General features: G+C 53.8%; 11 protein-coding genes across 11 annotated transcripts; 5 read left to right on the plus strand and 6 right to left on the minus strand.

Annotated features, from left to right (window-relative positions):
* The first annotated feature begins 1104 nt into the window (after positions 1-1104).
* Positions 1105-1898, plus strand: BU26DRAFT_48569 (uncharacterized protein). Its single transcript, XM_033825893.1, has one exon. It carries the CDS (start codon positions 1302-1304, stop codon positions 1740-1742), a length of 441 nt encoding a protein of 146 aa, XP_033681551.1. The 5' UTR covers positions 1105-1301; the 3' UTR covers positions 1743-1898.
* A 1290-nt stretch (positions 1899-3188) lies between these two features.
* On the plus strand, positions 3189-5700 carry BU26DRAFT_487726 (catalase-domain-containing protein). Its single transcript, XM_033825957.1, has 3 exons — positions 3189-3532; positions 3583-3936; positions 3983-5700. Exons 1-3 carry the CDS (start codon positions 3302-3304, stop codon positions 5621-5623), a joined length of 2226 nt encoding a protein of 741 aa, XP_033681552.1. The 5' UTR covers positions 3189-3301; the 3' UTR covers positions 5624-5700.
* Positions 5701-6024: 324 nt separating this feature from the next.
* Positions 6025-7787, plus strand: BU26DRAFT_521003 (uncharacterized protein). Its single transcript, XM_033829430.1, has 4 exons — positions 6025-6855; positions 6932-7371; positions 7446-7548; positions 7610-7787. The coding sequence occupies exons 1-4, from the start codon at positions 6374-6376 to the stop codon at positions 7671-7673; spliced, it is 1089 nt and encodes a 362-aa protein (XP_033681553.1). The 5' UTR covers positions 6025-6373; the 3' UTR covers positions 7674-7787.
* Positions 7755-9610, minus strand: BU26DRAFT_521004 (FAD binding domain-containing protein). Its single transcript, XM_033829431.1, has 3 exons — positions 9211-9610; positions 8058-9145; positions 7755-7996 (listed from the first exon to the last, which is right to left on the minus strand). Exons 1-3 carry the CDS (start codon positions 9412-9414, stop codon positions 7867-7869), a joined length of 1422 nt encoding a protein of 473 aa, XP_033681554.1. The 5' UTR covers positions 9415-9610; the 3' UTR covers positions 7755-7866.
* A 523-nt stretch (positions 9611-10133) lies between these two features.
* Positions 10134-11633, minus strand: BU26DRAFT_48625 (uncharacterized protein). Its single transcript, XM_033825913.1, has 5 exons — positions 11372-11633; positions 11276-11312; positions 11131-11222; positions 10699-11072; positions 10134-10643 (listed from the first exon to the last, which is right to left on the minus strand). Exons 1-5 carry the CDS (start codon positions 11528-11530, stop codon positions 10196-10198), a joined length of 1110 nt encoding a protein of 369 aa, XP_033681555.1. The 5' UTR covers positions 11531-11633; the 3' UTR covers positions 10134-10195.
* Positions 11634-12737: 1104 nt separating this feature from the next.
* Positions 12738-13438, minus strand: BU26DRAFT_48622 (uncharacterized protein). Its single transcript, XM_033825911.1, has one exon. It carries the CDS (start codon positions 13290-13292, stop codon positions 12828-12830), a length of 465 nt encoding a protein of 154 aa, XP_033681556.1. The 5' UTR covers positions 13293-13438; the 3' UTR covers positions 12738-12827.
* On the minus strand, positions 13439-15589 carry BU26DRAFT_48745 (Di-copper centre-containing protein). The gene is made up of 6 exons (XM_033825945.1): positions 14893-15589; positions 14574-14771; positions 14310-14525; positions 13980-14245; positions 13790-13927; positions 13439-13736 (listed from the first exon to the last, which is right to left on the minus strand). The coding sequence occupies exons 1-6, from the start codon at positions 15105-15107 to the stop codon at positions 13585-13587; spliced, it is 1185 nt and encodes a 394-aa protein (XP_033681557.1). The 5' UTR covers positions 15108-15589; the 3' UTR covers positions 13439-13584.
* Positions 15590-17209: 1620 nt separating this feature from the next.
* Positions 17210-18263, plus strand: BU26DRAFT_430692 (ClpP/crotonase; the record flags this gene model as incomplete). The annotated part of the gene is made up of 3 exons (XM_033823899.1): positions 17210-17517; positions 17585-18052; positions 18107-18263. 3 exons carry the CDS (start codon positions 17210-17212, stop codon positions 18261-18263), a joined length of 933 nt encoding a protein of 310 aa, XP_033681558.1.
* A 36-nt stretch (positions 18264-18299) lies between these two features.
* Positions 18300-19446, minus strand: BU26DRAFT_606788 (60S ribosomal protein-like protein L18a; the record flags this gene model as incomplete). Its single annotated transcript, XM_033835691.1, has 4 exons — positions 18300-18840; positions 18891-19067; positions 19135-19319; positions 19386-19446. The coding sequence occupies 4 exons, from the start codon at positions 19444-19446 to the stop codon at positions 18682-18684; spliced, it is 582 nt and encodes a 193-aa protein (XP_033681559.1). The 3' UTR covers positions 18300-18681.
* A 450-nt stretch (positions 19447-19896) lies between these two features.
* Positions 19897-22234, plus strand: BU26DRAFT_521008 (uncharacterized protein). Its single transcript, XM_033829432.1, has 6 exons — positions 19897-20627; positions 20682-20757; positions 20810-20959; positions 21009-21070; positions 21120-21552; positions 21770-22234. The coding sequence occupies exons 1-6, from the start codon at positions 20035-20037 to the stop codon at positions 21851-21853; spliced, it is 1398 nt and encodes a 465-aa protein (XP_033681560.1). The 5' UTR covers positions 19897-20034; the 3' UTR covers positions 21854-22234.
* A 1257-nt stretch (positions 22235-23491) lies between these two features.
* On the minus strand, positions 23492-24859 carry BU26DRAFT_48885 (uncharacterized protein). Its single transcript, XM_033825997.1, has 2 exons — positions 24520-24859; positions 23492-24457 (listed from the first exon to the last, which is right to left on the minus strand). Exons 1-2 carry the CDS (start codon positions 24699-24701, stop codon positions 23830-23832), a joined length of 810 nt encoding a protein of 269 aa, XP_033681561.1. The 5' UTR covers positions 24702-24859; the 3' UTR covers positions 23492-23829.
* Positions 24860-25873: the final 1014 nt, after the last annotated feature.

Raw genomic sequence — 25873 nt, forward strand, 5'->3', positions numbered from 1 at the left:
TGGATCACCCACCACCGACCTGCGCCATCGTCTCCAGCTCTCCACACAATGAGAGCTCGCAGCGCGGCCGGCGTAGCTGAGCATGTGTCAGACTCCGATTTTCTCCTTGCTCACCTCGGGCCTCTCTACCAGCCTTCTTCGTGGCGCCCTTTTGCTCTAATTCCCCCGGCTATGCTCGGTTACCCAGGGCGCTCAGCTCCAGTCGGCTTCCACGTTGACGACAGGGTTGATCGGCGCGAGTAGCTACTACTGGGTCTCCTTGCCTGTATGTGAGCTGGGTGCCGAGTAAACGCATTTCTCCAAACCAAGGTGCACATCAGCCCGCTACAGACGCAGACGCAGCAACAGCATCGCCTCGCATCGGGAAGACGCTGAGTTTGCCTGATGTCGACCACAGGACCGACTCGTCCCAGAACATTATGCTTCGCAGACCCGCGTCTCCTAGAGCATGGCTAGTCTGGTAGCCCGTCAAGCACTTCTTTCAGCTCCTTGCGGGGTAATAGCTAGCCCAGCCGGGTATCTTTGACGCCGACCTTCACACGCAATGCGGGGCCTTGCCATGACATCCAGTCAGCGACGGATCGTCTCTCGTTTGTATACAGTAAGGATCAAGAAGCTTTTGGTCCTCGGATTGATGGGTAAGTTCTCCTCCCACGATTCTGTGGTTACGCATTGCTCTTATTCTTCCACGCCTGCCTACTGCATCCTCTCCGGGTCACTTAGCCTCGCAGGTGCAGACGCCATCCACCTCCACCATCCGTGGCGTTGTATCGGCTTCAGTGATCTGTCATCTACTTGGTTCGGCTTTCGTTCCAATGTCTTGAGTGCCAATATGGTGCAGCATGCATTGGTTTACCTTATCAAGGTAGAGATGGTCTTGTTTGGTTTCTCCTATCGTTCTTACTAGGACTGCGAACATCAGTTCACTTTCCGAGCAGACGACTCTGAGACTTCCAATATCCAACCCTTGTACGGTCTTTGGTGCATGCATCTCCATCGCTGAGGGGGCCGACCCTCTGTACTTCTTTTCGTAGCAAGGAAATGCCCCGCTTGTTAGGCGAAGACCCCCCTCATATGGCGGGCTGTTCCCCGGGCAGAAGCTTCATGCCTCTAGACCTCGGTCTCCATACTCTTTCTGGTTGGGATGTTGCATCACAGGCGCAGGAGATTTTATGGCAAGCTGGCCTCAATTTTGACTGCGGGATCTCCCGACCTACCCGAGCATCAAGTCCAACGAGCAAAAACGAGTACGAAGCCAGAAGCCAGGTATCCTCTGCATAGCAGAAGCACCTAGTGCAAGGATGGAACTGATGGGCCGCAGACGATTTTACTCGAACACATCCCTGCGTACGAGAAAACGAACCAGAATAGATCGTCTAACCCGGCTTTGCATTGGTGCGGATTCGCGACGAGCGATCGCTGGACCTGAGAGCGGGAGGCTTTCTAGGTATTGCTCGTCAGGCATCAACGCCTCACGCTACTGTTGCATCTTCGCATTGCCTTTCTTTTTTTCGCACCAGATACCCGGCTGCATATTTTACGACACACGCCATCTCGTTGACCGATTATTGAGCGGCGTAGCACAACCCAGCGCCAATGACCGGCTTATCTCCGAGACTTCCGCCAAGAGGTCGCTTCTGTTCAACACCACCTCAAATGCACGATGGTATCTTACATATGTATCCTTTGGCGTATACTTCGAACCGTCACGTACCATTTGCACCAGCGCTGTCTCCACATGATCTTCCAGCTTGAGATCGATTCACTCCCAGGCAGAGCGATCAAGCCACAAGCGATAGGGGATCTCACAGCAGCGTCCCGCTGTGTACCCCCACATCTCCACCACGATGCAAGCCACGATGGAGCACCTCGAATCTGACAACGCGGTTGTGCTCGTCGTATGCGCGCCTGACATGATCTGGTGTCTGGCCCGTTGGAGGAGGAGAGGTGGCTCGCGCTAACGTTTGCTGCAAAGCGCCTTTCTATGTGCCAAGCCATGGAAACGGTAGGTCGATGCCGCGAAAGATGCACCTCAGCGATTGTATCACAAATGCTGCAGATGGACCATAGTAGCGAGGACCGATGGCGCCCATCTCGCACAAAAAGCAGAACTAGGAAAAAGCAGTGCGTAGGCAGATGTAAGAGATATCATCCTTACTGCGCGCAATGCAGACTATAGGTACATGCATGGCAAGAGACAACGGCTCGGAAAGCCTCCATTGATTCTCCGATTCCTAGAATACCATGGCAACGGCTTGTTGTCTGGAGGGAAAGAAAGGTCGAGAAAGCTGTCAGCCTCGCGGGCTCAGCCTAGCGTGCGGCTACCATCATTTAACGTTGTGTTAAACTACCTCGACAGAGGGGCCTCCGGCTGGGTTATGATTGGACACCTTTCGGAAAATACTTTGAGCTCTCATCATCTCTGAGTTTCAAGAGAAAACGCCTTGTCTCAGAAGGACCGTGACATCCCTACCAGCCTCATGAAGTAAACGACTATCTCGAGGAAGACGTTCAATTTGGAGGGGTTGAGGATGCGCCGGCAGCAGATTTGCCACTCATTCTGCCCGCGGGCGGTTTCTTCCATCTCGCGCTCTGAAGGTAGAACAGGCCCCTCGCTCGCCCATACAGGGGGCTTCTCACTTTGAAAGACATTCGTCAATCCATTGCGGTTGCGCTTCTACGTCCGGCGTTGGGGGAGAGATGGCCGTCAAATGAGGACTTGATTGGAGAGGGGTAAGTCACGTGCTTTCTTACGCTTCACCCCTTCTAGAGTAGCGGCAGCCACGATCCAGGAAGCCCCGCAACATCCATGGTGTTCGATTCTCCACCTGCAAACCATCTCCGTCATTATTGATGGCCTTGGAGCTCCAGGGGCAAAAACTGGAATTGCCTGCAAAACACAGTCCATTTCTCAGCAGTCGGATTCTGGATCCGATCGGAAAAGGCGAATATGGCAAAGTACCATCTCCATGAGCGCGCTAGTGTTCCTCGGCAGCTCAGACGCGCGCATTCTTCGACGAAAGCTCGACATCATCGAAATGCCTATTGGCCAAGAGGTCTGCAACTCGCCAACTACGCGTCGCAGTAGCCACATTGGAGCTCAACGGGCGAGCGCGTGGCATGAAGGTTGAGACCTCACGGTAGACAATGCGGGTAGGGACGTGATGTTATTTCCTACGTCATAGTGACTGCGAAGAAGACAGTGCTTTATATGCTGCCCCGCGCGACGGACTGATGTACAATCTTTCCAATTGCTGTTTTCCGACCACCGGATACTTCAATTGCTTCGCTGGACAGCTCCATGGCCTCGCAGATTATCGCTAGTGCTTCCGAGAAAGTCAAAACCATGACGGGAGAGCGCACTCAGAAGGTCGCCGACCTTACACAAGACACCAAAGATGTGCACGACAAGAGCCATAGGATCACAACCGATTATGGGGTCAAGCAGAACGATACGGATGACTGGTTGAAGGTAGTCAATGAGGACAAGACAGGTCCCATGCTCTTGGAGGATCCTTTTGCTCGAGAAAAGGTACGTATCAATTCCCTAAAGCCTTCGCCTATGACATCTGACGGCTACAGATCCACCGGTTTGACCACGAACGTATCCCCGAGCGTGTTGTCCATGCCCGAGGCGCAGGCGCCCACGGCAAATTCACGCTCTTCGAGTCGGCCGCAGACGTCACTTCAGCCGGTGTCCTCACAGACACTTCGCGCGAGACGCCCATCTTCGTGCGATTCTCGACCGTGCTGGGCAGCCGAGGGTCCGCAGATACCGTCCGCGATGTCCGCGGCTTCGCTGTCAAGTTCTACACCCAGGAAGGCAATTGGGATATCGTTGGAAACAACATCCCAGTCTTCTTCATTCAGGATGCAATGAAGTTCCCGGACGTCATCCATGCAGGCAAGCCCGAGCCGCACAATGAGATTCCACAGGTATGTTGCCTGGTCGTCTGCGACTACTTAATTCTGACCATGACAGGCCCAAACCGCCCACAACAACTTCTGGGACTTCCAGTTCATGCACCCCGAAGCAACCCACATGTTCTTCTGGGCCATGTCTGATCGAGGCATTCCTCGATCATATCGCATGATGCAAGGCTTTGGTGTCAACACCTTCACGCTCACGAACGACAAAGGCGAGCGGCACTTTGTCAAGTTCATTTACACACCGGAGTTGGGCGTTCACAGTTTCGTCTGGGACGAGGCTCTGAAGATTGTGGGACAAGATCCAGACTTCCACCGCAAGGATTTGTGGACGGCGATCGAGAGTGGCGCATACCCGAAGTGGAAGTTTGGCATTCAGGTCATTCCAGAATCCAAGGAGCACGACTTCGACTTTGATATTCTCGATGCCACCAAGGTCTGGCCGGAGGAGCTAGTGCCGATCCGGTACATCGGCCAGCTCGAACTGAACAGGAATGTTGACGAGTATTTCACGCAGACCGAACAGGTCGCGTTCTGTACAAGCCATATCGTTCCTGGTATTGGGTTCAGTGACGATCCGCTCCTTCAGGGACGTAACTTCTCCTATTTCGATACTCAGCTGAGCCGATTGGGAGTCAATTGGCAGGAGCTACCCATCAACAAGCCTGTCTGCCCCGTCATGAACTTCAACCGCGATGGTGCTATGCGACATACCATCACCAAAGGTACGGTCAATTACTGGCCCAATCGGTTCCAGGCAGTCCCTCCGGCCTCCAAGGAAGAGGGTGCTTACATCGACTATCCCGAGAAGATTGCTGGCATTAAGGCTCGCATGAGGAGCAAGAAGTTCAAGGAACACAAGAACCAAGCTGAACTGTTCTACAACTCTCTCTCGGCACCCGAGAAATCTCACGTCCTGAACGCTTTGGGATTTGAACTTGATCACTGCGATGACCCAATCGTATACGAGCGCATGACCACGCGTATAGCGGAGATCGATCCGCAGCTAGCTCAAGATGTTGCTGAGATGGTTGGTGGCAAGATGCCAGAGCAGTCAACGCGGCAGAGGCATAACAAGACCGCGAAAGGCCTGTCGCAGCTCGACTATGCCCCAGCTGAGCCGACGATTGCCACTCGCATGGTCGCCATCATCATTGCCGATGGCTATGACCCGGTAGCATATAACGGCATCAAGGGTGCCCTTACAGCTGCTGGTGCTCTTCCCTTCACCATCAGCCCAAGGCGCAACAAGATTTTCGCAGCAGGCGAGGATAGAAACACCGGTACAGGCGTAGTGGCGGACCACCACCTCGAAGGTATGCGCTCAACGCTCTTTGACAGCGTCTTTATTCCTGGTGGCGCTCAGTCGATCGAAACTCTGCGCAAGAGCGGCCGCGCCGTCCATTGGGTCCGAGAAGCCTTTGGTCACCTCAAAGCTATTGGCGCTACTAGTGAGGCTGTTCAGTTTGTCCGCGACGCTTGCGATCTTCCCGGTATGGAGTTCTCCACCTCTGGCGAGGTTGTCGACTCGTATGGTGTTGTCACTGCAGCTCAGGTTAAACCCGAGAGCTTCAAGGAGGCCATCAAGATGGTAAAGGGTGCGAAGCACTTCATCGATGCATACACCTATGCCATCTCGCAGCACAAGAACTTTGACCGCGAGATGCAGGGGTTGAATGCTATGGTTGCTTATTAGAGTATGAGAGCCAAGGGAGCATTGGTTTAGTGTAAGGGGCCAGCATGCTGATGGATACCGGTGGAGTATTACATCATATTCATATATAAATTTGTATCGGAACGGTTCAATATACGGCACGAACTGTCTCACTTGCGTGCTGTTTTGAGGCCCAATATGCATGGCTTTCTATGAGGTTAGACTTGCAGGTCTTGCTCCAACACAATCTTTTCGGAATATCTCAGCCTGAGGCCTGCATGGTCTGCTCTGTGAAATCGAGATACGAGGCTGCGGTAGCACGCTAGTACCAATTGGGCATTCCGATATCGTTACTTTTGTCAACCGCTCTCATACCATCCATCCCGACACAAAGCGAATATTGTGTGCTCGAGCTGCAGGTGAGTTGATTTCTTGAGTTAGCCCTGCCCTTTGGGGTGTCTTCTATCGTCCGATTCTCGTTTGACCGATAGCGGGTCAGGTTGAGCCTTTTCTTCTCGGCGCTTCTCCGTCGGAGAAGGGATTCGTGATCGGAGAGGGGAATACAAGAGCAGGACGGTTCTTTAGTGATCCGAGGATGATAAGTCATTCAATTCGCTCTTCTCCTATTACTCCTTCTTTTCATCTGCATATATCCCCTCGCGTTGTCTCTTTTTCTTCCTCGTCTACGAAAAATTTCAGCCTCACTATCTGCACCATTATCGTCATATCTAACCCTTAAAGCACCTCCTAGTACTAGCATACTTATCACTAAGCGAACAACCTCCTTCCATCATGGCATCAAAAGACCAACCCAACTTCCTCATCCTCGGCGCCGGCGTCATCGGCCTCACCACCGCCCTCACCCTCCGCGCCGCCTACCCCACCTCCCACATCACCATCGTAGCAAAGCACTTCCCGGGCGACCGCTCCATCGAGTACACGTCTCCCTGGGCCGGCGCCAACTGGTCGTCCATGGTGCACGATAACGGACCCTTGGAGCACTACGATCGCGTGACGTTTAAGAAGTTTGCGCAGATGGTAGATGTGGAGGGGAAGGGGGAGGAGGTGGGGATTGGGCGGATGGGGATGTGGGGTGTTTTCGATGGGAAGATTGAGGAGGTGGGTGTTCTTACGGAGGAGACGGGTAGGATTTGGTACGAGGAGTTGGTTGGGGGGCTGGAAGAGCTGAGTAAAGAGGAATTGCCGGAGGGAGCGGTGTTTGGGCTGGATTTTAAGAGTACGTTTCGGATTAATACGCAGGTTTATCTGAATTGGTAGGTTCAGGCTTGGTTCAACTGAGGCCTTCTATTATATTGTAAACACAGGCGCTAACCCTCTTTTTTCTTCCAGGCTGCAAGCCCAAGCCCTCAGCTCACACATCGCCCTCATCCGGCGCCACTACCCCTCGCTCATCTCCCTCCTATCCGACTTCCCCAGCACCACCCTCCTCGTCAACTGCTCCGCGCTCGGCTCCCTCTCCCTCATGGACGTCCGCGACACCAACCTGTACCCGACGCGCGGCCAAACGGTCCTCATCGCCGAGCCCAAAACGCCCATTCCGCGCATGTACTTCCGCAGCCCGAAGCGAATCGACCCGGAGACGACGTATGTGTTTCCGCGGCCGAACGGCGGGGGCGTTATCCTTGGCGGGAGTCGGCAGGACGGCAATTGGAGTGCCGAGGTGGATGTGCAGCTGGCGGCGGATATTATGAGGAGGTGCTGTGAGTTGTGCCCGGAGCTGGGGAGGCCTGAGGATCTGCAGGTAATTAGCCACAATGTAGGACTACGGCGTGAGTGACTTCCCCCCTCTTTTTCTTTGTGGTAGTTGGCGCGATGCAGGGGGATTGTGTGCTGATGGAAATAGCTTCTCGCAAGGGTGGGCCGAGGATCGAGCTGGAGAAGTGGAGCAATGGCGTGCCTGTTGTGCATAATTATGGGCATGCTGGGGCTGGGTATCAGTCTTCTTGGTAAGCTGGGAGCTGCGTTTTCTTGCCTGTTGGGTATAGTAGAAGGAACTAACAAACTTAGGGGCACGGCTGAACGGGCACTGGAGCTGGTGCGGAAGGCGTTGGGAACGAGCTCGAAGCTTTAGCACCCGCAAACAGGCCATTGAGCTTGAGGGCAATGATACGAGAGGTACGTAAGTGTAACGCTTGCACCGGAATCTATTGAACGGAAGTCAATATTGATTTATTATTCTCTGTAATCACATTCGCGCAATACCGGCCATCCGTGACCGTCGCGTCCCTCTACTGACTGCTCAACCCCCTGGCTTAGCACTCAGCTTATTTGATCATGAACCACTGACTGAACGCCCCAGTAGGATCCCAGGTCTTCTTGAGCTGCTTTAACCGCGTGAGAGCTGACCCATAGATAGCCTGCAACTGCTCGTCACCATGAGCAAAGTTGATATATCTATCAAATGTCAGCACATGGTTCAAACGTGGATGCACTCGAACATCCGCGGGTGACTTACGTTGGATTCACCGTTGGGCTTGCCGAATAACTCCAGATCCCTCTCAGCTTCGCACCAAAAGCCTCCGCTTCCGCATCATACGTCGCATCATCGTACCAAGGGATAACAATCGCCTGAGCAAACGCCTCGCGGCGAAGAGCCTCCTGGAGCGCTGTCGAGCCCGCGGGAACGGCCGCCGCCTGGGTCAGATTGTAACGCTCGATCAGTACGGCAGTATTCTGAGCGCCCGGCTTCTTCTGGAACGTGGTGTACAGGTCCCAGATTTCAGGCCAAGTCTCCGGTTTCATGTGGTTGATGGTAGTGCTGTAAGCGGGCTTGCGTTGGTTGCGAGCACAGAATCCGTCGCCGGCGGCATTCCACGATGTGTACGGGGTCACAGCGCTAGAGTTCGCAAGGGGCCCGAGAGCATATAAGGGAGCAAACGCGGTGCGTCCGGCTGCTTCCGTTCCTTTGCGCAGGAAGCCTGTGACGACTACTGCCGGCGAGTTGGATGCGTCGCCCGAATTCGTGAGGTACAGGTAGACGTTTTGCGCGGGGGCCAGGGGAAGATCTTGGATTGCTTGCGCCACCTGGGTCAGCTGCTCGGGCGCGAAGACCAGCGTCATGAGCCAGGACGTCCGGTCCTGAGTCGTAGCTGGCCAGGCCTTCACGGTTGCAGACGTCACGACGCCGAAGTTCGGTCCCGCGCCCCGAAGCGCCCAGAATAGGTCCGGGTTAGATGTGCTCGAGACGGTGAGGATGTTTCCGGCTGCAGTCACGACCCGCATCGAGATAACGTTGTCGACGCCGAAGCCGTGCTCGCCCATGATGTTGCCATAGCCGCCACCGAGGAGTGCTCCAAGCGTGCCCACGCAGTTGCAATTGCCGGTTAGGACCAATGCGCCGGCGGCATTCGCTGCTCTGATGGTGTCGTTGATGATCGCTCCGCCGCCGATGACGGCTGACTTCTTGTCCTTGGCGATGGTGACTTGGTTGAGGCCGGCCAGATTGAGCAGGACGCCGTTGGTGCCCAGGTTGAAGGTTTTACCCCATCCATTGCCGCCGTTCTGCGGAAGGAACGGGATTTTGTTCTTCGCGCAGTATTTGACCTAGATGTTCGGGCGATGGTAAGCAGGGCTCGCTTGGAAGGTTATCCGAGGGCTTCGAAACGTACCACGGCCGCGACATCTTTCTCACTGGTCGCATTGACGACGACGGATGGGAGCGGTGCATTGTAAGAGCTCCATCTCGCTCGCAGCTCGACGGAGACGGGAGAAGACGAAACCAACGACTGCAAGTCCGCAGCGATAGAAGAAGCCCTCAGAGCGAGCGCAGAGATGGCCGCGATCCACAGCTGCAGACACAGAAGCACCCTCATGATTTCTCAGGCTGTTGGAAGGAAGGTGTGATTGCCCAGGACGCTGTGCATGGCAGGCACGTGGCGGATATTTAAGAACCTTGGAAGTCCACAGCGTGCAGCGGCGGAGGTCGACTGACATGCAAGGAGGTCCCTGAAGCACAGACAACTCCACGCATAGCGATAGGACGACTAGAAATTATCTCATGCAGTGTTGCCGTGGCGCTGGGGGTAGCGGACCGGGATCCATCGGCCCTAATAGAGTTAAGCGGAGGAGATATCTAGATCGAGTCTTAGCGAGCTTGGTATACGAAACGAATTGCGGTCCTTGGTAAATCCGCCAACAATGTCTCTCGTACTCTCCAACGGTGGCGGTTGCCGCAAAGAAATGCCGCTTTCCTTCTCAACGCCGAACGGCTGGTCCAGCCTGCTAAACGGTGAGGTTCTGTTCGCCCAAATTCCTTACATAGGTACACATTACTCGTTTTACGGACAAAACACGGGCTGGGGACCTTCGCGAGGTAGAACACGCAGCCTGCATACAATATTGAGTGTGCCGCCTGGGCGTCCTTGCATGAGAGTGATTCCAAGATTGCCTGTGGCGTCTTTGCCTTCGTATTTCCGCTCTCTCGGCCCCCTCAACGGCGTCCCGAAAGCAAAAGAATCTATTGGTATCTAGCAAAATGTCCCGCATCCCGAGCTCCTGGCTCGTAGTAAAAAATGAGTGTCACAGAGTCTGCGACCGCTGCAAGCCCCTTATAGAGGAAATTGAGCGTCGTCACCATGGCTCATGCAACTCCGTTTACGCACCGAGGCTCTTCCCTCTCAAGCTAGTCGTACTCGAGTCCTCCGACTGCTCAGTTGTCTGTTGGATAGTCACTTCCCTTACGATGACCCCGTTATGGGGTAAAGAAGGAAGCTGTTCGTGGCGAGTCAACTCCAACTCCTCAATCTCCTCGTACGGCATGCGGCCGAACTTGACTCCGAGGCTGCTATTCTTCGTCCCAGCGAGCCTTGATGAACCGTATCCGTAGCCCGAACCCGATTGTGTCGCTACAGGTTTGGGGAAGAAGTGGAGCCATATTGGTCGCAGAGTGGGAAGGCACGCGCATACGATTGCCAGGGAGAGCTCGATATTGGTCCAGAAGAAGACGGGAGCGGTGTAGTAGATAACGTCGTTTGAATGTTTGATGTATTCTTCGGCAATCGCATACGTTGCCACGACGCGAGTGATGCTGACAGCGCATACGCTACATTTGTTAGCAAAGATGCCGCCTTGAAAACAGCAGGTCCAGCGACACTTACGCGGCACCCAAACCCAACATTCCGATCACTGCCAACTTCTTCTTCATCGGCAGTTGTATGCTTAAGATCATGGGGATCGGCAAAACGAGGATAACAACGTCGGCGATGACATCCGTGAATAAAAGCGCCATGAACATCGGCACCGTCTTCACGCATTTGTTGCCGTAGTATGGTTCGATGAAGACCGTGATGGGGAAACAGGTAAACAGGTGTGAGAAGAAGAAACTGATCGTCCATCCGATTACGAACGCAAGCATTCCGTAAATGACAAGCTGGAACTTGCGAACACGGAAGATGTTCTTGTATAAAACGAGGATGGAGGATTTGATGAGCCCGAGGCCGAGGATGGAGACACAGTTGATAGCGAATTTCGTCTGAGTAGAAAAGTCAGCATGGGATTCAGCATAAGCATAGCTAGAGCATTACACTTACCTCTTCAAAAAATATCAATCCCGGATCGTCCATGATTGGCGACCCATCTGGATATTGGGGTTGGTGCTGCCCCAAATGGCCATGCATTGCAGCTATTCGCTATTGTGTTACAACCTCCTCGTTGGTAGAGCCAGTGAAGACTTACTGGCTAACTGCAAGGCACAACATGTGATGGATACCAGCTGTCATTCATTAGCACGGCTGTCTCTGAGCACAGTCAGTTGTAGTTGGGTACACTTACGAGCGCTGCGATCGTGAGATAGTCGTCCCACGCAAGACGTTTGGCCGAAAGAGTCTTCGCCCACAGACGAAGTCCAACAAATAGAACAGGAGGTATCATAAAACCCAAGGCCAGACCTATCATCTGGCCCTTGGTATAGTTATGATTCATGGTAACCATCGTGAGAGACTGAAGAGTACCGGTAGTGGAGTGGATCTGCGATGCACTACATCAGATTGCCGACGCTTTCGGTATATGTAAGATTTAGATCGACGGGATCCCTCAGAACATTTGGGAGAGATGAACATGCATCTAAGTTTTGTCGGGGATAGGGATCAAGGCCTTCAAGTGGCTTCCTCCGGGCCCTGCATAAGTTTGGGAGACAGATGCTTGGTCAAACAATTGCTGCCACATCGCTTCCTCCCCAGCTCGACGTGCCTTGCTCTCTGCTCTCGTCCCTCCCCTCGAGGATGCAAAACAAGGCCGGGCCTGTCAACGGGCTGTGCCTAGCCTCGCCGTTCCTTCACGCCACGGGGCTCCCAGGAACGCCTGCTGAAAACGCCCAATGTCCCACAGAGTGACATCTCTTGCCTGGAGTATTCGTGGCTGTCGGATGGCCTGATGTCAAGGCCTTGGCCAATTTCTTCGCTTCGTACCCCATGTCAATCACCCGCCCCCCGCTTCTCGCGCCAATCCAGAGTGACAGTGGTCGATGACGGAGAGAGAAGTCGGACCGAATCCAAGTCTTGCCAGTTTCATCGGATGCAGGTTCACGATCCGCCCTTATGGTAAGCGTTCCGATTGGTCGCCACCCGCGGATACGAAGACCCATGCTTATCTTGAATTTAGAGGAGGGGTCAACGCCAAACGAGCGGGAATTCAAAATGCCAACACCTTGTACGCCATGGAAGGACTCTTCTTACTGTGTAGACGTATACTCACGATATATGGGAAATAGGTGGCGAAAAAAGGGAATAATATGAGAAGAAAAGGAGAACGAAATCGACAGTGATAACACCCTTTGCATATTCAGAGAATGAACGCCTTTTGGGTGGTTGGCCAGATCCAGTGGGTAGCAATGCAGGAACAATTCCGATGCATACGCCAAGTGAGGTGCTTTTTCTAGTGGCTCAAATGAACTCCTTCCCCAAGGGCATCCGCTTCCCCGGTAGTATGGCGCTCTCGTCACCTTGCTTCCCCGTTGGTGGCGGTGAAGGGGTTCGGTTAGAAATTTGTCGAGAGCGCCAGAAGCGTCCGCGAGGAAAAGGCGACCCGAACAGGCGGACCTGCATTTCATGCCTTATTCTATAATGTCCGACGAGGCTGTGGAATGTGTACGTAGTTGAGCGTGGCCTCTTGACTCTGTGGGCATTGTACTCCGTTTCTGGCAGGGCACACTGACGGATTCTCCATGTGTCTAAGGGGTCGCTAAGGCTCTAGGATATCGCGATAACGGCGAAATTATCAAAGACGGCAACTAGTGCGTCCGAAGTCGGTACGTTTTCGGGGCGGCGTATTTGTCACTTGGGGGTGTCGCGCAATACGACCGACGGACCGGGATGAAGTCTGGGGGTGGACGGCAAGATACCGAAGCAGCCCGTCCGTTGTAGGAGTCGGGCGTTATCCGAAGCTGCCACAATCCCACGCCAAGCTGAGCGTGAATACCTGGGCAGTCTGCCATATCGAAGAGTAATGGCGAAAGTGAAAGAGAAATCAGTAGACAGCCCTTTTGACGGTCAGATGTCGCTTCTAATGGCAGGCGAAGGACCTCGGAAGGGAGAGAACTCAAGTGTTGATGTGTTGTAGCGGACCGAACAAGAAATAAAAGACAATGCTTGGGTATAAGAGCGCGCAGTATCTTCATGGGAGAGATGAGGTCGCAGCCGGAGAAAAACGGATTATGATCCCAATCCGTCCACGGATACTGCTCTCGTTCTATCATATTTTGCACGCCGAAATGCTGTTAGGGCTTAAAAGATTTCAAGCCTAGCGAAGGAATGCCCCTGCCATTACGGACGTTAGCCCGGCTGTGCGTTCGACCGTGGATGACATGCATGTGACGGTAAGGGCCCATCTGCGAAGGGGTGTTTCCGTCCGGTAAGAGGAGAAGTGGGAGAGCGATTGCCGGTTGCCGATTGAAAGGATATCACGTTGGGAAAGGTGATCGCACAAACGAGAAAATTTGCAGCAAGCAGTACCAGTCTAAACGAGCCATCCCCGAGCCCACCAACAGCCTACTGATAAATGTAGCAGAACGGCCCCGCCGTGGTCGAAAAGATCTGGTTGCTTGGGATTCCGTTCTTTCCCGCCGGTGCCACAACATCCAGCCACTGCGCGTCAGTTGCTTTACCTGGGGCGCTGTTGGGGTTCATCCAGTTGGTTCCACCTGTGACTATGTCAGAGAGCGCACGAGAGGCGACTGTAATGATGGCAGCTCACCTTCGTACTGGCTCGTTCGGGTCTTGACTTCAGCCTCAACGTAGTTCTGCCACATCCACCAATGGCGATCTAGTTGTCCATGATGAAGCCAGAAGGTTGGCTCACCTGGCGAGACATAGACATCACCTCCTGGGTCACCTGTTCATCGCGTTAGCCCACTCTCTAGATGATCCAACTATACTAGGCTTACCCCAGATAGAGAAGTGACCCGAGCTATGGATAGCAGGCATGGTGGGCGAGTCGTTCTGCAGGGAGGACTGGAAGACACCAATCGCCTTATTGCTTGTGATGTGGTTCGCCAGGTTGCTCATTGTAAGCGATCGCGTCATGTAGTAGTTGTTGACGTCGCGACGCAGACAGCGCGGGTTGTTGCCATAGCCGTCGCGCGAGGGGTTACTCGGGATCTTGAGAGAGGTGTCCATAGTAGACATTAGGGGCCCAAGGCTTACGGTCAGGCTTTGAAGAAGTGGAAGTTAGCTTAGTTGATGAGGACAGAGATTCTTCAGGGTTATGATCTTACTTTCCGAAAGGACCCTTGGTCACGCAGCCGCCTCCGGGTCCAGCAGGTATACCCATCATACCGCCGCTGTGCTTGACGTAGTCGCCATTGCCTCCCATGCTCCACTCGTCGCCGTTGAAGATCGGAGAGACGGTGAGATCGGAGTACTTGCCCCAGTTCCAGTACGGCTGGGTGCCCTTGTATTCACACTCCGTTTGCAAGGCTGTTTCATATGCCCTAGACGGAGTCAGTGATGTTTCTCGAGCTAGTGATAGGGAGACATACCAGATGTAGTATCTGTGCCAGTGCATAAAGTTGGCTGTGGAGTGGACCGACGGCGTCATGTTCATGTGCACCACAACGAAGTCATCGTACCGGGTCTTAGCACCGGGATACTTTCCGGCAGGAAGCTTGCTTGGCTTGCTCCGAATGCATTTGACGGCTCTGATGTACTCGAGCCTTTCGTCTTTTGTCATGTCGCCACTACGAAAGGTCAGTATGCTATTGGCTTTATGAGTGCCGAGGCTGATGGCTACGAGTAACTTGAAGCGCCTCAGGCGTGCTCGATGACAGCCCAGGGAAGATGAAGTGAACGGACACTCACTATTCCTTCCGCACGGCAACATTGTTCTTGTTACATGTGGTGCGGGTCATGCCATCTGACAAAGTGCCATCTAGGACCTTGTTGGCGTTGGCGAGAGCCTGCTTCTGGATATCGGCGTAGGAGAGGGTCTGCCTCTTGGCAAAGGGCCAAGCCGAAGCACCTGACGACAGGCACAACGACGCCACGAAGGCACTGAGAATCGCATTCCCGGCCATGCTGAGTCGACAGTCGTACCACCAACACGTTAGGAAGCGGCTTCTCCAACCCTTAAATCTGGAAACCCCGCTTTATACATCGCCCAAGGTCGCCGATAGTATTAGGCACTTCCCCAACTCCCAATTTTGCACTGGGCGTTTGTGTGGTACATGCTGTATATTTTAAATGGCCTTCACGTTGCTCGGCAGTGCATACCGACGCAGATTGGATCGATATGAGGAGGCTGACCAAGAGAAAGCTTGAATGCGCTCTTTACCATGCGAATGGGGTCTCGGTCAAGGGGGCGTAGCCGTGTTTTCCAAAGGATCCATGAGGGGAGACGCGTCTATCCAATGACCATCGCCCGGATTGAAGTAGTTAATTGTAATTGTGATTGAGCTTGTTCGTCCTCTTATTACCGACGCTGAACAATAATTTCCATGCCCTGGTTCTGATGCCTGCCACGATATTTGCCACTGCGGGGAATTGCGGCAAGGTCCATTGAAGATCTCGTGGATATCTTCGGCGCTTTCGAATGGTATGCCAGTTACAGTCCGTTTAGCAAGCGGACCCTAGAGCTCGTGGTGAACCTCGATGCACTGGATAGAATCTCCCATTTGATCGACCGCGCCGAAGGTCGGGCGAGAGCTGGGTGGGCCAAGAGTCAATCCTCTGAAATGCTGAACGGTAGAACATGTTTCAGGTTTCACGAACGTACTTTGCTGCACTATAAAAGCACTCAAGCAGCTCTTGGCATCAAATATTCCTTGCAGTCCTCGTTCCCGTGTCATCGAAATTTTGTAGGAAAAAAAGCTATGATCGTCGGCGCTATCCAATCGCATATCCAGACATGGTATTTGGAAGTTGTCGCAATACGGCAGGCAACTGCCGGCCTTGCTGACGTTGGGCTTCCGTTCTACCGGTTGCAGATCCCCCAATAAGATAAGCGAAGCATAAGCGGTAGAAATGTATCTTTATTGCAACGAATGTCGTGGAATGGCGATTCCAGATTTCGCAGCTGCACCCCAGATCATGTGCAGCGTTTCGTCTTCCAGAGTTTCTGGCAGGCCGGTTCAGCAGCGGGTTTGCGAGGACAATAAGCTCGGTTTCGGACAGCTGCGGCAAGTGACCACAGTGAATTTAATGCTTGGCCGGCTCTGGCCTGGTGGGCTTCGGTCGCAATATGTGCCCAGGTAGGTGCGGTGAGTCTGATCGGTGTAGGGGATTGATCTCGGGACGGCATGCGAGGATCTAGCTCGTCTTTCTTCATCTTGTATTCCAAGCCTCTGCGTTCTCTCTTGAGCCTCTGCAAGGCATCATAGGCGTTTCAACGCCAGTCCCTTCTCTTTTCCATGATGATACTGTATGCAACCCCAGTAGAAATGCCGGTAAGGTACAGGGGGCGTTGGCCGCAAAGGGGCACCTCCGGGATTCCCGGATGGAGGCTGAGAGGATGGAGGTTGGGATAGTGAAGACTGCGATGAAGGTGCACGTTGCTGCTGACAGCGCTCCTCTTTTCCAATCCCGCGATGTGACCCGTTAGCGCAGCTGGTCCATTCAGCACTTTTTCTTGTGTACAGTGTATAACCTGGCGGAAAAGGATTCGCGGGCCTCGTCTGATGCCGTTCGTCGATACTAGCTAGAAGTGAAGTGGTTCTGTTCAGTTAGGGCTGCTTCCTACTCGATGGTGGTGTGCTACGGCTGGTGCGTTGTACTTGCGACATGTAGCTCGAACGTGACCCGAGTTAATCCGCCCTTACCTGTACCACGGTGCGCAGTATGCAATTCTTGATAACTAGTCATCATCACCGAAGGCTGCGAAAGGGAGGTATAGAACGACGTGAACGTCCCTCAGAGTCGTAGTCGCAGCCCACGAGTCGGAAATACGAATCTGTCAGTCCGCCAAGCCGGAACCCACGCCTCTCGACGTCGAACCTCGGCCTACCACAGGATTGACTTCTCCGCACTCAAGCTCCACGTAGCGCTAGCCATACAGCTACACATTGATAATGCCTTTGATCTTACTACTACTGACACCGTCACGACTCATATTTAGGTTCTAGGATTCCTACTGTACGTCTAAGCCATTCCCTCGCCCACCTCCATCCACGACTCGCTCAGCATGCCGGAACCGCGAGCGCCGCCCACACTGCCAAAGAGCTACAATGACCTCCCCTTCACGCAAATCAAGACTCAGCACTACGAGAAAGATCCCTCGATTATTATACTTACGCTGTGGCGGCCGAAGAATTATAATGCGTTTACGAATACTATGATGCTCGAGCTTGAACAAGCCTACAGCATGTTCGACGTCGATGATAGGGTGAAGTGTATAGTGTTCACAGCAGCGGGCAAGATCTTTTGTGCAGGTGCGGATCTAGACGTAGGATTCGTCGGCGGCTATGAACCCATCAATGAACACAGAGATGGGTGCGCTTCCTCCCTCTCTTCGCTGCGCAATTGAATGGGCGGAGAGGTGCTAATGGAAGTGATATAGAGGCGGCCGAGTCGTCCTAGCAATTCACAACTGTCGTAAGCCGACCATTGGCGCGCTCCAAGGCTCCGCCGTCGGCGTCGGCATCACCATGACGCTTCCCATGAACATTCGTCTCACCCACAAAGCCTCCAAAATCGGGTTCGTCTTCGCGCGCCGTGGCCTTGTCATGGAGGCATGTTCCTCTTTCTTCCTGCCTCGGCTCATCGGGCACAGTCGCGCCATGCAGGCCATCACCACCGGATCCACGTATACCGCGAGCGATAAGGTCTGGGACGGCTTGTTCGCCGAGGTGCTGGAGCGGTCGGACGACGTGCTACCCAGGGCGCTAAACATCGCGCAGGAGGTTGTTAAGAATACGAGTGTGGTGTCGACTTACCTCATGAAAGAGATGATGTACCGCGACAAAGGGTCGCCCGAGGGACAGCATTTGCTGGATTCAAGGATACTGTATGAGTTGTTTACATCGGCGTAAGTGATATTTCTTGAGCTTGGATGGCAACAGGAGCTGATTCTGGAGAACAGAGATAATAAGGAAGGCGTGCAATCATTCATGCAGAAGCGGCCTGCTCAGTTCACAGGCACAATGGACAACACGACTGTGTCGGCGTACCCGTGGTGGCAGCCTATTGATGTAGTCAGGCGGCCGAAAATAGGAGCGGATACGAAGCCCAAGCTTTGAACCTAGACATTAGCATTAGCAATAAATGGCTTTCGAGGTTTCTGAAAGTAATAGCCCGGCCCGTTATCAGGCTGCATCTCTTCCCGATGTCGAAACTGCCTTCATTTTGGGCATCTCGTCTGATACGTGTCATGGCATTCGGAAGAATACGGTCGACAAAGTTCCAAGTCATTCCTGTACACTATGGCATAGCCAGCTCAGAGTCCAACCCACTGTGTTCATCTGCATAAGTGGCATCCCTGGGGAAAAGAGTGCTCCAGCCTAGACTGCTCACATGGTCCATAGTTCGATTGAGAAATGGTAGATATCAGGGATTTTGTTTCGTTCCTAGTGTACTTCATTTTTGAAGCCATGCATAAGAGCCCGAGAAAGCCATATCATCCCCGCCAGCCAGACCCCACTCCAAGAAAGAAGACGCTTAGAAAAAGGTTGATGGACGGTGGGCAGCAAAGATCTTCTTGCTGGCCTTCTTGTTGACGCGGTGGGGGAGAGGGAACTTGAGCTTCTTGACGAGGAGCTGCTTGATGTACGGGCGGCGGACGTCGGCGGTCTTCTCGACCTCAACGACCTTGAGGATCTAGAAAGGGGATTAATTCTGGCACTGAGTCCCGCAAGCGAATGGCGTACCTGAATCGACCTGAAGCGAGATCGGTGCCGGGCCGCCATGTCCTGGTACAGAGAGTCTACGGCGTCGCATCGCGACATCTCACGGTACTCCTTGTACATGTTGTGGGTGCCGGAGCGCGAGTCGTAGCGAATCCAGATACCGAAGTTCTTGACCTTCTGCGGGCGCTTCTCGAAGATCTGCCAAAGTCAGCAGTTGTCCGATTTTGGGCGACAGCGTTTTGCCCCTCCGCCCCGGCGGACGCACCTGGTTCATCGAAACGATCTCGCCATTCGCCTTCTTAATCTTCCGGAGCTTGCCGAGAAAGTACCAGAACCGCGACTTGGCGACGACCTCGTTCGGCGCAAAGATACGCATGCGGTAGAGCTTGGGGGTCGGGTTGGCCTCGGTGGGCAGATGGCGCCCGATGACCTGGTATTCCTGAAGGCGACCTAGTCAAGTCAGCACGCACTCATACACTGGCTTCTCCATCCAGCAATTGCAGTGCCATGGCCGACGCTGGCGGCGTATCAGTGTGAAGCGAGGCGTGACGTTGCAATGTAATCGTGTGTTCGGCATGGGAGATGCTCCAAAATCCCACCCCGACCATCGGGCGCTTCCCTACACAAAAATTCCTTGAACCACCTCTTGGCTCCTCTCGTCCTCAACCTTCATATGGCTGACGAAGGGTGCGAGTGACGAACGCCTGTTGTTGCGGGAGGAATAGAGCGTCTAGATCTCGTTCGAAAGCGGGACTGCAATTGCTGGACCGTCTGCCGTAGGAAGAGAAGAATTGCTTACCCATCTGCACTGGGGTTAATATTCGCGCGGCAGAGGAGCGGTACGGGGAATCTCACCTTTTTGCTGTGTGTTGTTAGTACCGGGTGGTGGTGGAGGTTTCGCGAGCTTGTGTCGAAGTCGCAGGTCGATTTTCGTTGTGGGCGCGCTTGCCCGATTTGGACTAGAGACGATCGGCAAGCAAACAGGCCAAACACTGACGCAATGGCCCCGGGCCTGGCCAGTTCCCATCACAACCACTTTTCGCGCTTCAGCAACACTTGCCCACGCGTAGCGCACCACATTGACCCGCGCTCGAGAGCTGCGCAGGCATCAGCGGCCACAACGGACTACTCGGTTTGATCCGCACACCTTCTGTCTACACTAAACATGAACATGCAGGAAGCCCTCGCGCCCTTCCAGGACGCCTATGCCACGGGTTCGGCACAGGCTGTCGCTGACTTCCTCAGCCCAGACCCTCCATCGCGCGACCCGGGGCGTCTCTATGACTTCTGGCGCGCATCGAATGAAGACAAGATTGAAGGCGACGTACGCTATGCCTTTAAGTACGGTAGGACCAGCGGGATGTCGCCAGGCGAAGCCACCGCATGGCTCGATATAGTCGTCTGCTACTGGCGCGCCGTGGACAAGATACTCAAGGCAGACCAGGCTAAGAACCAAGGCAAGCTTTCAGACCGCCAACTGATGGACGTGTATGATGCCTGGAAGGACATAACCAGCAACTTCATCAAGTACATATCGAACGGAACGCTACCCCATTGGACTGTCTTTACCCTATATTTCACGGCAAACAATCTGAGGAAGTTTGCGATCAAAGCTGATGAGCAGCTGGCGAAGGCGAAACCGGTGGCTTTCAGCGCTGGCTTCCAGGACGATGTTGTATCCGCTGTCAAGAAGAGCGAGAAGCTCGAGGAGGCGGCACGTGTCTTCAACAGGATCTTCGCCCTGTGTCTGGGTGATAGGTGCGTTCATTCATATGCGCTGGCCCCCTTCTCCCTTGGGCTTAACTTTAGCAGGACTCCGGACATGATGCAGTCCCGCAAGTGGGGTGTATACTGCATAGCCAACCTCCAGTTCAAGACGTACTTCAAGGTAAATGGGATACGTAACCATGCAATACCTACTAGTACTTACAAGCATACAGCTTAAAGCTATCAGCCTGTCAAAGAACGTCGTTCGATCTATCGAAGCGCAAAATGATCTTCCGGCCTTCCACTTGTACCCGGCATCGCATCGAGTCACCTACAAGTACTACTTGGGCGTCATCTCGTTCTTGCAGGAAGACTACACTAAGGTGGGCGTCAGTTCTCTGACCAGTCGCTCCCCGTGCTGACACCCTCCAGGCGGAGTCATGCTTGACAGAAGCTTTGAACTTATGCTACGCGAAGAGCGTGAAGAACAAGGAGTATTTGAGCCGACTTGCATCTCGGCACTCCAGCCACTAACGCATGCAGGCTGATCCTGACCTACCTGATTCCATGTCGTCTTATTACGCAGCATACCGTGCCGACTGCCGAGCTGCTTAACGAATTCCCGCACCTGAAGCGCCTCTTTGGTGGTCTTGTCAGCTCCATCAGGAAGGGGGACCTCTCGGGATTCGACAAGGCACTTGCTGAAGGCGAGCCCGAGTTCGTAAAGCGTCGCGTGTTCCTTACTCTCGAGCGCAGCCGCGACATCGCGTTGCGTAATCTGCTCAGAAAGGTGTTTCTGGCCGAGGGCTGGGAGGATCTGAAGGAGGGACAAACGGAGAAGGACAGGATCCGGAAATCTAGAATCCCTACGGCGCATTTCGTGGCGGCGCTAAGAATTGGTACGGCTGGAGCAGGCAGCGGCCAGGTGGTCGAGGACGACGAGGTCGAGTGTCTGATGGCCAACATGATATACAAGGTGTGTTGTCACTTTCATTTCGGCGCTTACGATCTTTGCCACACCACTGGAAACCCTAACCCACCCTCCACCATCTCCGCTATCTATCCTGCATGTCTCATGCACTCGTTCGCTTAGCGCGGTCTCTATTTGCCTTATCCGAGGGGGCCATCCGTCTAGGCAGCCTTGCCACGTCGACGTGGCCCGCTTGATTCGTCGAGGCTAATCAGCATCATAGGGTCTCATGAAGGGCTATATCTCGCGCGAACACGGCATGGTAGTGTTGAACAAGAAGGGCGCGTTCCCCGGAACAGGGGTCTGATGCCTAAACTGGTTCGCCTATACTACCACCCTACTGCACCCCAATTTTCTCCGGGCACCCACCGCGGTTTTTTACTGGCGGACATGGCTATGTACTGTCAGCGCGCTGCATAGAAAGATTGACTGCACGCCTGCAGTCAGTCACTTCGCAGATCCTTCTGAGCACCGACGAAGGAACGCTGGACCATAGCGACTAGACACAGATTATACCCAACAGATCATCAAGAGAAGCAATCATCCCTGCATCCTAACTCTCACGCGACATTTCTGTAGTCCTCGCCACCCCAAGGCGTCCTCATTTGCGCTGCTCCGGCGTTCCATCCCGCGTGCACGGACGCGCTTTCGCCCTATCATGTGATATCGCGTCAGCCAGACACCCAACCCAATCAAAGTTGTTACCCCACCTCAGCTCACCCTCCTTCGCTTCCCGTTTCTTACACCGGAGGATGACCTCCCGCACTTGCATTTCTTATCCTTGCAAGCCTCTCTTTGTTCGTTTGTCTCACCCCCTTGCCTTTGCCTTTGCCTTATCGTCTGAACCGTGGGAGCATGTGTGACTGCGCAGGTGACGTGTGATGGGAGGCCACCACATTGTGGGCTGAGTCGCCGACATTTGACTGATACAGTGACTCACGCATAGGTATACGTAGCGCGAAACAGTGCTCGCTTGGTATGGGCGGCCGCGTCCTCGTCCTTCCTCCGCGGCTCCGCTGCTAGTCGCGACACGACTCGACTCGCCTCGCCCAACGCCGCGCTGCAGCCCGAGGTGAGACCTTTCATCCCAACAGGCTGGTCTGCTCTGCCGGGCCCTTGCTGGAAAGCTGGCATCCTTGTCTGGTGCGGATATAGTGTGATTGCTAATCGTAACATCTGGGATACTCCTTTCTGCAAGCTCAAGGGGGAGGCGGAAGGAACGAGAAAGGGTCGTGAGTGGCGGCGTCCATTTGCGTATCAGCGAGATCGCTGTCGCTGCGCCTGCATGCCGGCTTCCGTCCAATGACAGGCCTTTCAACAGGTGCATTTTCTATTTCCTGTTTGGAACGGGGCTGTGGAGCGATGGGGTTGTGGTCAATATTCGAGCCTCACGATTTCCAAGGTCAGAAACGGCTTGTTTGACTCGCTGAAGTCAAGATCGATTCATCATGGTAGGTAGGTATACTATAGACCAACTAACTCCCGTAGCCCTCACAAAAACCGACAAACATCTCAACCATCCTAAACTGGTACAATTTGGTGCCATCTGTCCCGCAGAAAAACCAAAAATGGAGAGTCGTTATTATGGTAGAAAAGTGAAGAAGTGAGAACAGCCCCAGCGCTGCCGTGACATAGCCACGTATGCTTGATGAGTTTTTTCTTTCTCGAGAAAAGCAGAAATGCTTCGAAGAAAAGGCAAGGATAGGAGCAAGTGGCCCAGCGTATCTTTCAGCAATTTTGTATGGCCTGGAGATACGAGTAGCGGAAGGACAGAAACACGATCATCATCTGTAGCGATCCCTCGACGATAAAAGGGGAATGAGATGACGAAAGGATAAGTATAGTACAACGAGTTGGCAAATGAGCGCCAGAATGGTATCTCGGAACCGGAACACCTTGCGAAAAGAAACCCAAAGACAAAACAGATGGCCTCGATGTTGGTTGAGTCGTGGCCGCGTGGCTGATCGAGGCAAGTGTATGATACAAGAGAACAGCAACGGCGGACGGTGAGTCCGACGTGGGTATACGATGCGGGATGATTTTGGTGACTAGGATAATAAGGGGTAGATGGTCGGCGGCGTCGGAGTCGGTGTCGGGATGAATCGGAGGGGGCGGAAGTGTGAGTCAGAGCGATGGCTTGAAGAGAAGAGATGCGCACGAGGGCACGACGCGAGGCTGTGCTAACGGCGATGTGTCGAATAGAGAGCAGAGTTAGAATGAGGCAGTCGGAGATGAGATGGAATCGTTGTGGTGCAATGTGGATGAGTGGCGATGTTGAACCACCTAGCGAGGCGTCTTCGAAGCCAAGTCATCCATGTGATTGACCATCGCGACGAAGAGGTCGAAGAATAGCTTACCACCATTCTCCATCTCATTCTGCATCGTGCCGCTGCGCTTGAAAGTGTGTCTTGCTCGGATAATGAGAGCGAGATAGTGCGCTCGAAGCTTCGAGTCGTTGTCGGAGGTATTCGCATATGCGAAGCGAGCAGACGTCAGGATGGTCGAGCACTGGATGCCAGACTGGAGACCTTGCTTCCGCAAAGCAAGCTTCTTCAGCTCCTGGAGTCCGTACTTGTCAGCCTGGCAGTAGATGACAGTGTCCTTCAGGACTGGGCCAGCGGCAGTGTAGACTACGGCTTCGCTGGTGCCGTTGCCGTTCCCGCCATCTTCGAGATTCCAGCTCTTTCTTTTCGTGTCGTACTCAAGGCGAGGGTAGTAGTCGCCTTTGTAGAGATACTCAAGGACAGACGAGAAGACTTCAGGCTCTTCGTCGGGAAGGTCGATGCGTTTGTTGGTTGTTTGGAAGAACTGATCGCGGCATGCGGACTGGAAGAAGGGAGAGTGGCACAAAACGTCCTCGTGAGCTGCAAAGAGACGCTGCTCGCGCCCGACAGAAAGCGTGATAATTGCACTATTGAAGTGATGGTCAGCCGTCGATTTCATCAAAATTCATCAAGCGAAGCGTGAACTCACCTTCCCATCGTTGGTGATGTCTGATTTGACTGTGGCGATGATGCTTGAGCCTGCTGCGCAAGTTTCTCGACCTTCCGTGGAGAGTCCCTGAACGAAGGATTCTTCTTGTGCGATTTCGACTTGCTCGCTCGGTGTTTTGAGAAGCTCCCCTCCTGGTATCTCGATCGGTTTGATGAGAACATGATGGAATCTGATGGAACGTCGGCGGATCCGACGAAAGCGAAGCGTTGTTGATGGGGTTTGGTGAGTATTTATAGTTTCCGAAGCATAGGCAACAAGCGTACGAAGCCGACCACGCAAGCAAATCAACGGAAGGAAATCCTTAGGCAGAAACTTTTGAAGGGCAGACAAAAGGCGATAACAGGCAAATAAGGGCGCCCGCAGGCCTGAATATATACGGCAACCCCGTCGGGAGGCCGCTATCTGCCCAGCGACATGGGGCCAGAGTGAATGTCGACGCGATTGGACGCGTAAATTGGTGCAACGCGCTATCACGATATCACATGTCCACTAGGCCCGAAAGAGGCACATAAGACTCAGGGCGGAGGCTGCGCTCGGCCCCGGTCCTGGTCGAGGGCGCACAGGGCGCAAGGGGCTGTAACACGAGGGCCGGTAAAAAGTCAAAGAGGTGGTGGCGCTGGTGGTGCATGTGCGAGGCCTGGATGCCGCCTGGACGAGAAATGGCGACAAAAAAAATGGCGACTGACTTCAAGCAAAGAAAATGACCACTTACACTGCCTCAATTGCTCGACAAACTGCGAGTTCAGTGAGTAGAGCCAGCTCAATGGCAGTTGGGCTGAGAAAATGACTCCTCGCTCCCTTGCTCCTTCGGTTCGGCCGCTGGAGCTTTGACCAGGCACCTCCATGAAAGATTTCAAGAAAAGCAAGACGACGGCCGCGGTGCAACAGCCATCAGACGGCCATCGCACGCGTCCACAAATCAAGGAGACGCGGCCTACCGTCCATGTGAGCCGTCCGAAAGCCGTTTGCCGTGCCCCTGAGAGGGGCAAAGCCAAATGCGAAGGACCGATTGTCGTGAAAGCAGCCGCGTCCCGGTTCCCCGCTGTGATAGCACCGCGGCTTGAGGACGCCATGTCAGCGCTTTCGATGCTGTGAAAAGTGCCAAGGAATTATGCAGTGCCGATCAAGAGCTTCGGATATGTTGTGGTGATGGTGGTGTGGGTCCTGGAAGCCGCGTCGGGCATTCACCAGGCAGCACCCCGCCTCGCGCTGTCACGTGCCCACTTAACGCTCCACTTTCCCCTTCTTCCAGATGCTTCAACCAGAACACATATAAAACCTGCATCCTTGAAACCGATCTAAAGCTGCCTTCGTTGCGGCAAAACCATACCAA

This window comes from Trematosphaeria pertusa, assembly GCF_010094035.1.
Source record: "Trematosphaeria pertusa strain CBS 122368 unplaced genomic scaffold BU26scaffold_10, whole genome shotgun sequence".
Taxonomy (NCBI): Eukaryota; Fungi; Ascomycota; class Dothideomycetes; order Pleosporales; family Trematosphaeriaceae; genus Trematosphaeria; species Trematosphaeria pertusa.

What these genes read in the sequence shown, in the direction of transcription:
- BU26DRAFT_48885 (XM_033825997.1), bottom strand. Translation starts at nt 24,701, where the DNA reads ATGTTCTCATCAAACCGATCGAGATACCAGGAGGGGAGCTTCTCAAAA. An exon ending in ACATCACCAACGATGGGAAG is followed by an intron (nt 24,458 to 24,519) that starts GTGAGTTCACGC and finishes TCACTTCAATAG; the next exon opens with TGCAATTATCACGCTTTCTG.
- BU26DRAFT_487726 (XM_033825957.1), top strand. Translation starts at nt 3,302, where the DNA reads ATGGCCTCGCAGATTATCGCTAGTGCTTCCGAGAAAGTCAAAACCATG. An exon ending in ATCCTTTTGCTCGAGAAAAG is followed by an intron (nt 3,533 to 3,582) that starts GTACGTATCAAT and finishes TGACGGCTACAG; the next exon opens with ATCCACCGGTTTGACCACGA. An exon ending in CGCACAATGAGATTCCACAG is followed by an intron (nt 3,937 to 3,982) that starts GTATGTTGCCTG and finishes TGACCATGACAG; the next exon opens with GCCCAAACCGCCCACAACAA.
- BU26DRAFT_48622 (XM_033825911.1), bottom strand. Translation starts at nt 13,292, where the DNA reads ATGATAGAACGAGAGCAGTATCCGTGGACGGATTGGGATCATAATCCG.
- BU26DRAFT_521004 (XM_033829431.1), bottom strand. Translation starts at nt 9,414, where the DNA reads ATGAGGGTGCTTCTGTGTCTGCAGCTGTGGATCGCGGCCATCTCTGCG. An exon ending in AGAAAGATGTCGCGGCCGTG is followed by an intron (nt 9,146 to 9,210) that starts GTACGTTTCGAA and finishes CCGAACATCTAG; the next exon opens with GTCAAATACTGCGCGAAGAA. An exon ending in AGCCCAACGGTGAATCCAAC is followed by an intron (nt 7,997 to 8,057) that starts GTAAGTCACCCG and finishes GACATTTGATAG; the next exon opens with ATATATCAACTTTGCTCATG.
- BU26DRAFT_521008 (XM_033829432.1), top strand. Translation starts at nt 20,035, where the DNA reads ATGAACATGCAGGAAGCCCTCGCGCCCTTCCAGGACGCCTATGCCACG. An exon ending in AAGAGCGTGAAGAACAAGGA is followed by an intron (nt 21,071 to 21,119) that starts GTATTTGAGCCG and finishes TAACGCATGCAG; the next exon opens with GCTGATCCTGACCTACCTGA. An exon ending in TGGCCAACATGATATACAAG is followed by an intron (nt 21,553 to 21,769) that starts GTGTGTTGTCAC and finishes TCAGCATCATAG; the next exon opens with GGTCTCATGAAGGGCTATAT.
- BU26DRAFT_48745 (XM_033825945.1), bottom strand. Translation starts at nt 15,107, where the DNA reads ATGGCCGGGAATGCGATTCTCAGTGCCTTCGTGGCGTCGTTGTGCCTG. An exon ending in TGGCACAGATACTACATCTG is followed by an intron (nt 14,526 to 14,573) that starts GTATGTCTCCCT and finishes GACTCCGTCTAG; the next exon opens with GGCATATGAAACAGCCTTGC. An exon ending in ACCAAGGGTCCTTTCGGAAA is followed by an intron (nt 14,246 to 14,309) that starts GTAAGATCATAA and finishes ACTTCTTCAAAG; the next exon opens with CCTGACCGTAAGCCTTGGGC.
- BU26DRAFT_48569 (XM_033825893.1), top strand. Translation starts at nt 1,302, where the DNA reads ATGGAACTGATGGGCCGCAGACGATTTTACTCGAACACATCCCTGCGT.
- BU26DRAFT_521003 (XM_033829430.1), top strand. Translation starts at nt 6,374, where the DNA reads ATGGCATCAAAAGACCAACCCAACTTCCTCATCCTCGGCGCCGGCGTC. An exon ending in CCACAATGTAGGACTACGGC is followed by an intron (nt 7,372 to 7,445) that starts GTGAGTGACTTC and finishes TGATGGAAATAG; the next exon opens with CTTCTCGCAAGGGTGGGCCG. An exon ending in GCTGGGTATCAGTCTTCTTG is followed by an intron (nt 7,549 to 7,609) that starts GTAAGCTGGGAG and finishes TAACAAACTTAG; the next exon opens with GGGCACGGCTGAACGGGCAC.
- BU26DRAFT_48625 (XM_033825913.1), bottom strand. Translation starts at nt 11,530, where the DNA reads ATGGTTACCATGAATCATAACTATACCAAGGGCCAGATGATAGGTCTG. An exon ending in ATCTCACGATCGCAGCGCTC is followed by an intron (nt 11,313 to 11,371) that starts GTAAGTGTACCC and finishes AATGAATGACAG; the next exon opens with CTGGTATCCATCACATGTTG. An exon ending in GATTGATATTTTTTGAAGAG is followed by an intron (nt 11,073 to 11,130) that starts GTAAGTGTAATG and finishes TTTTCTACTCAG; the next exon opens with ACGAAATTCGCTATCAACTG.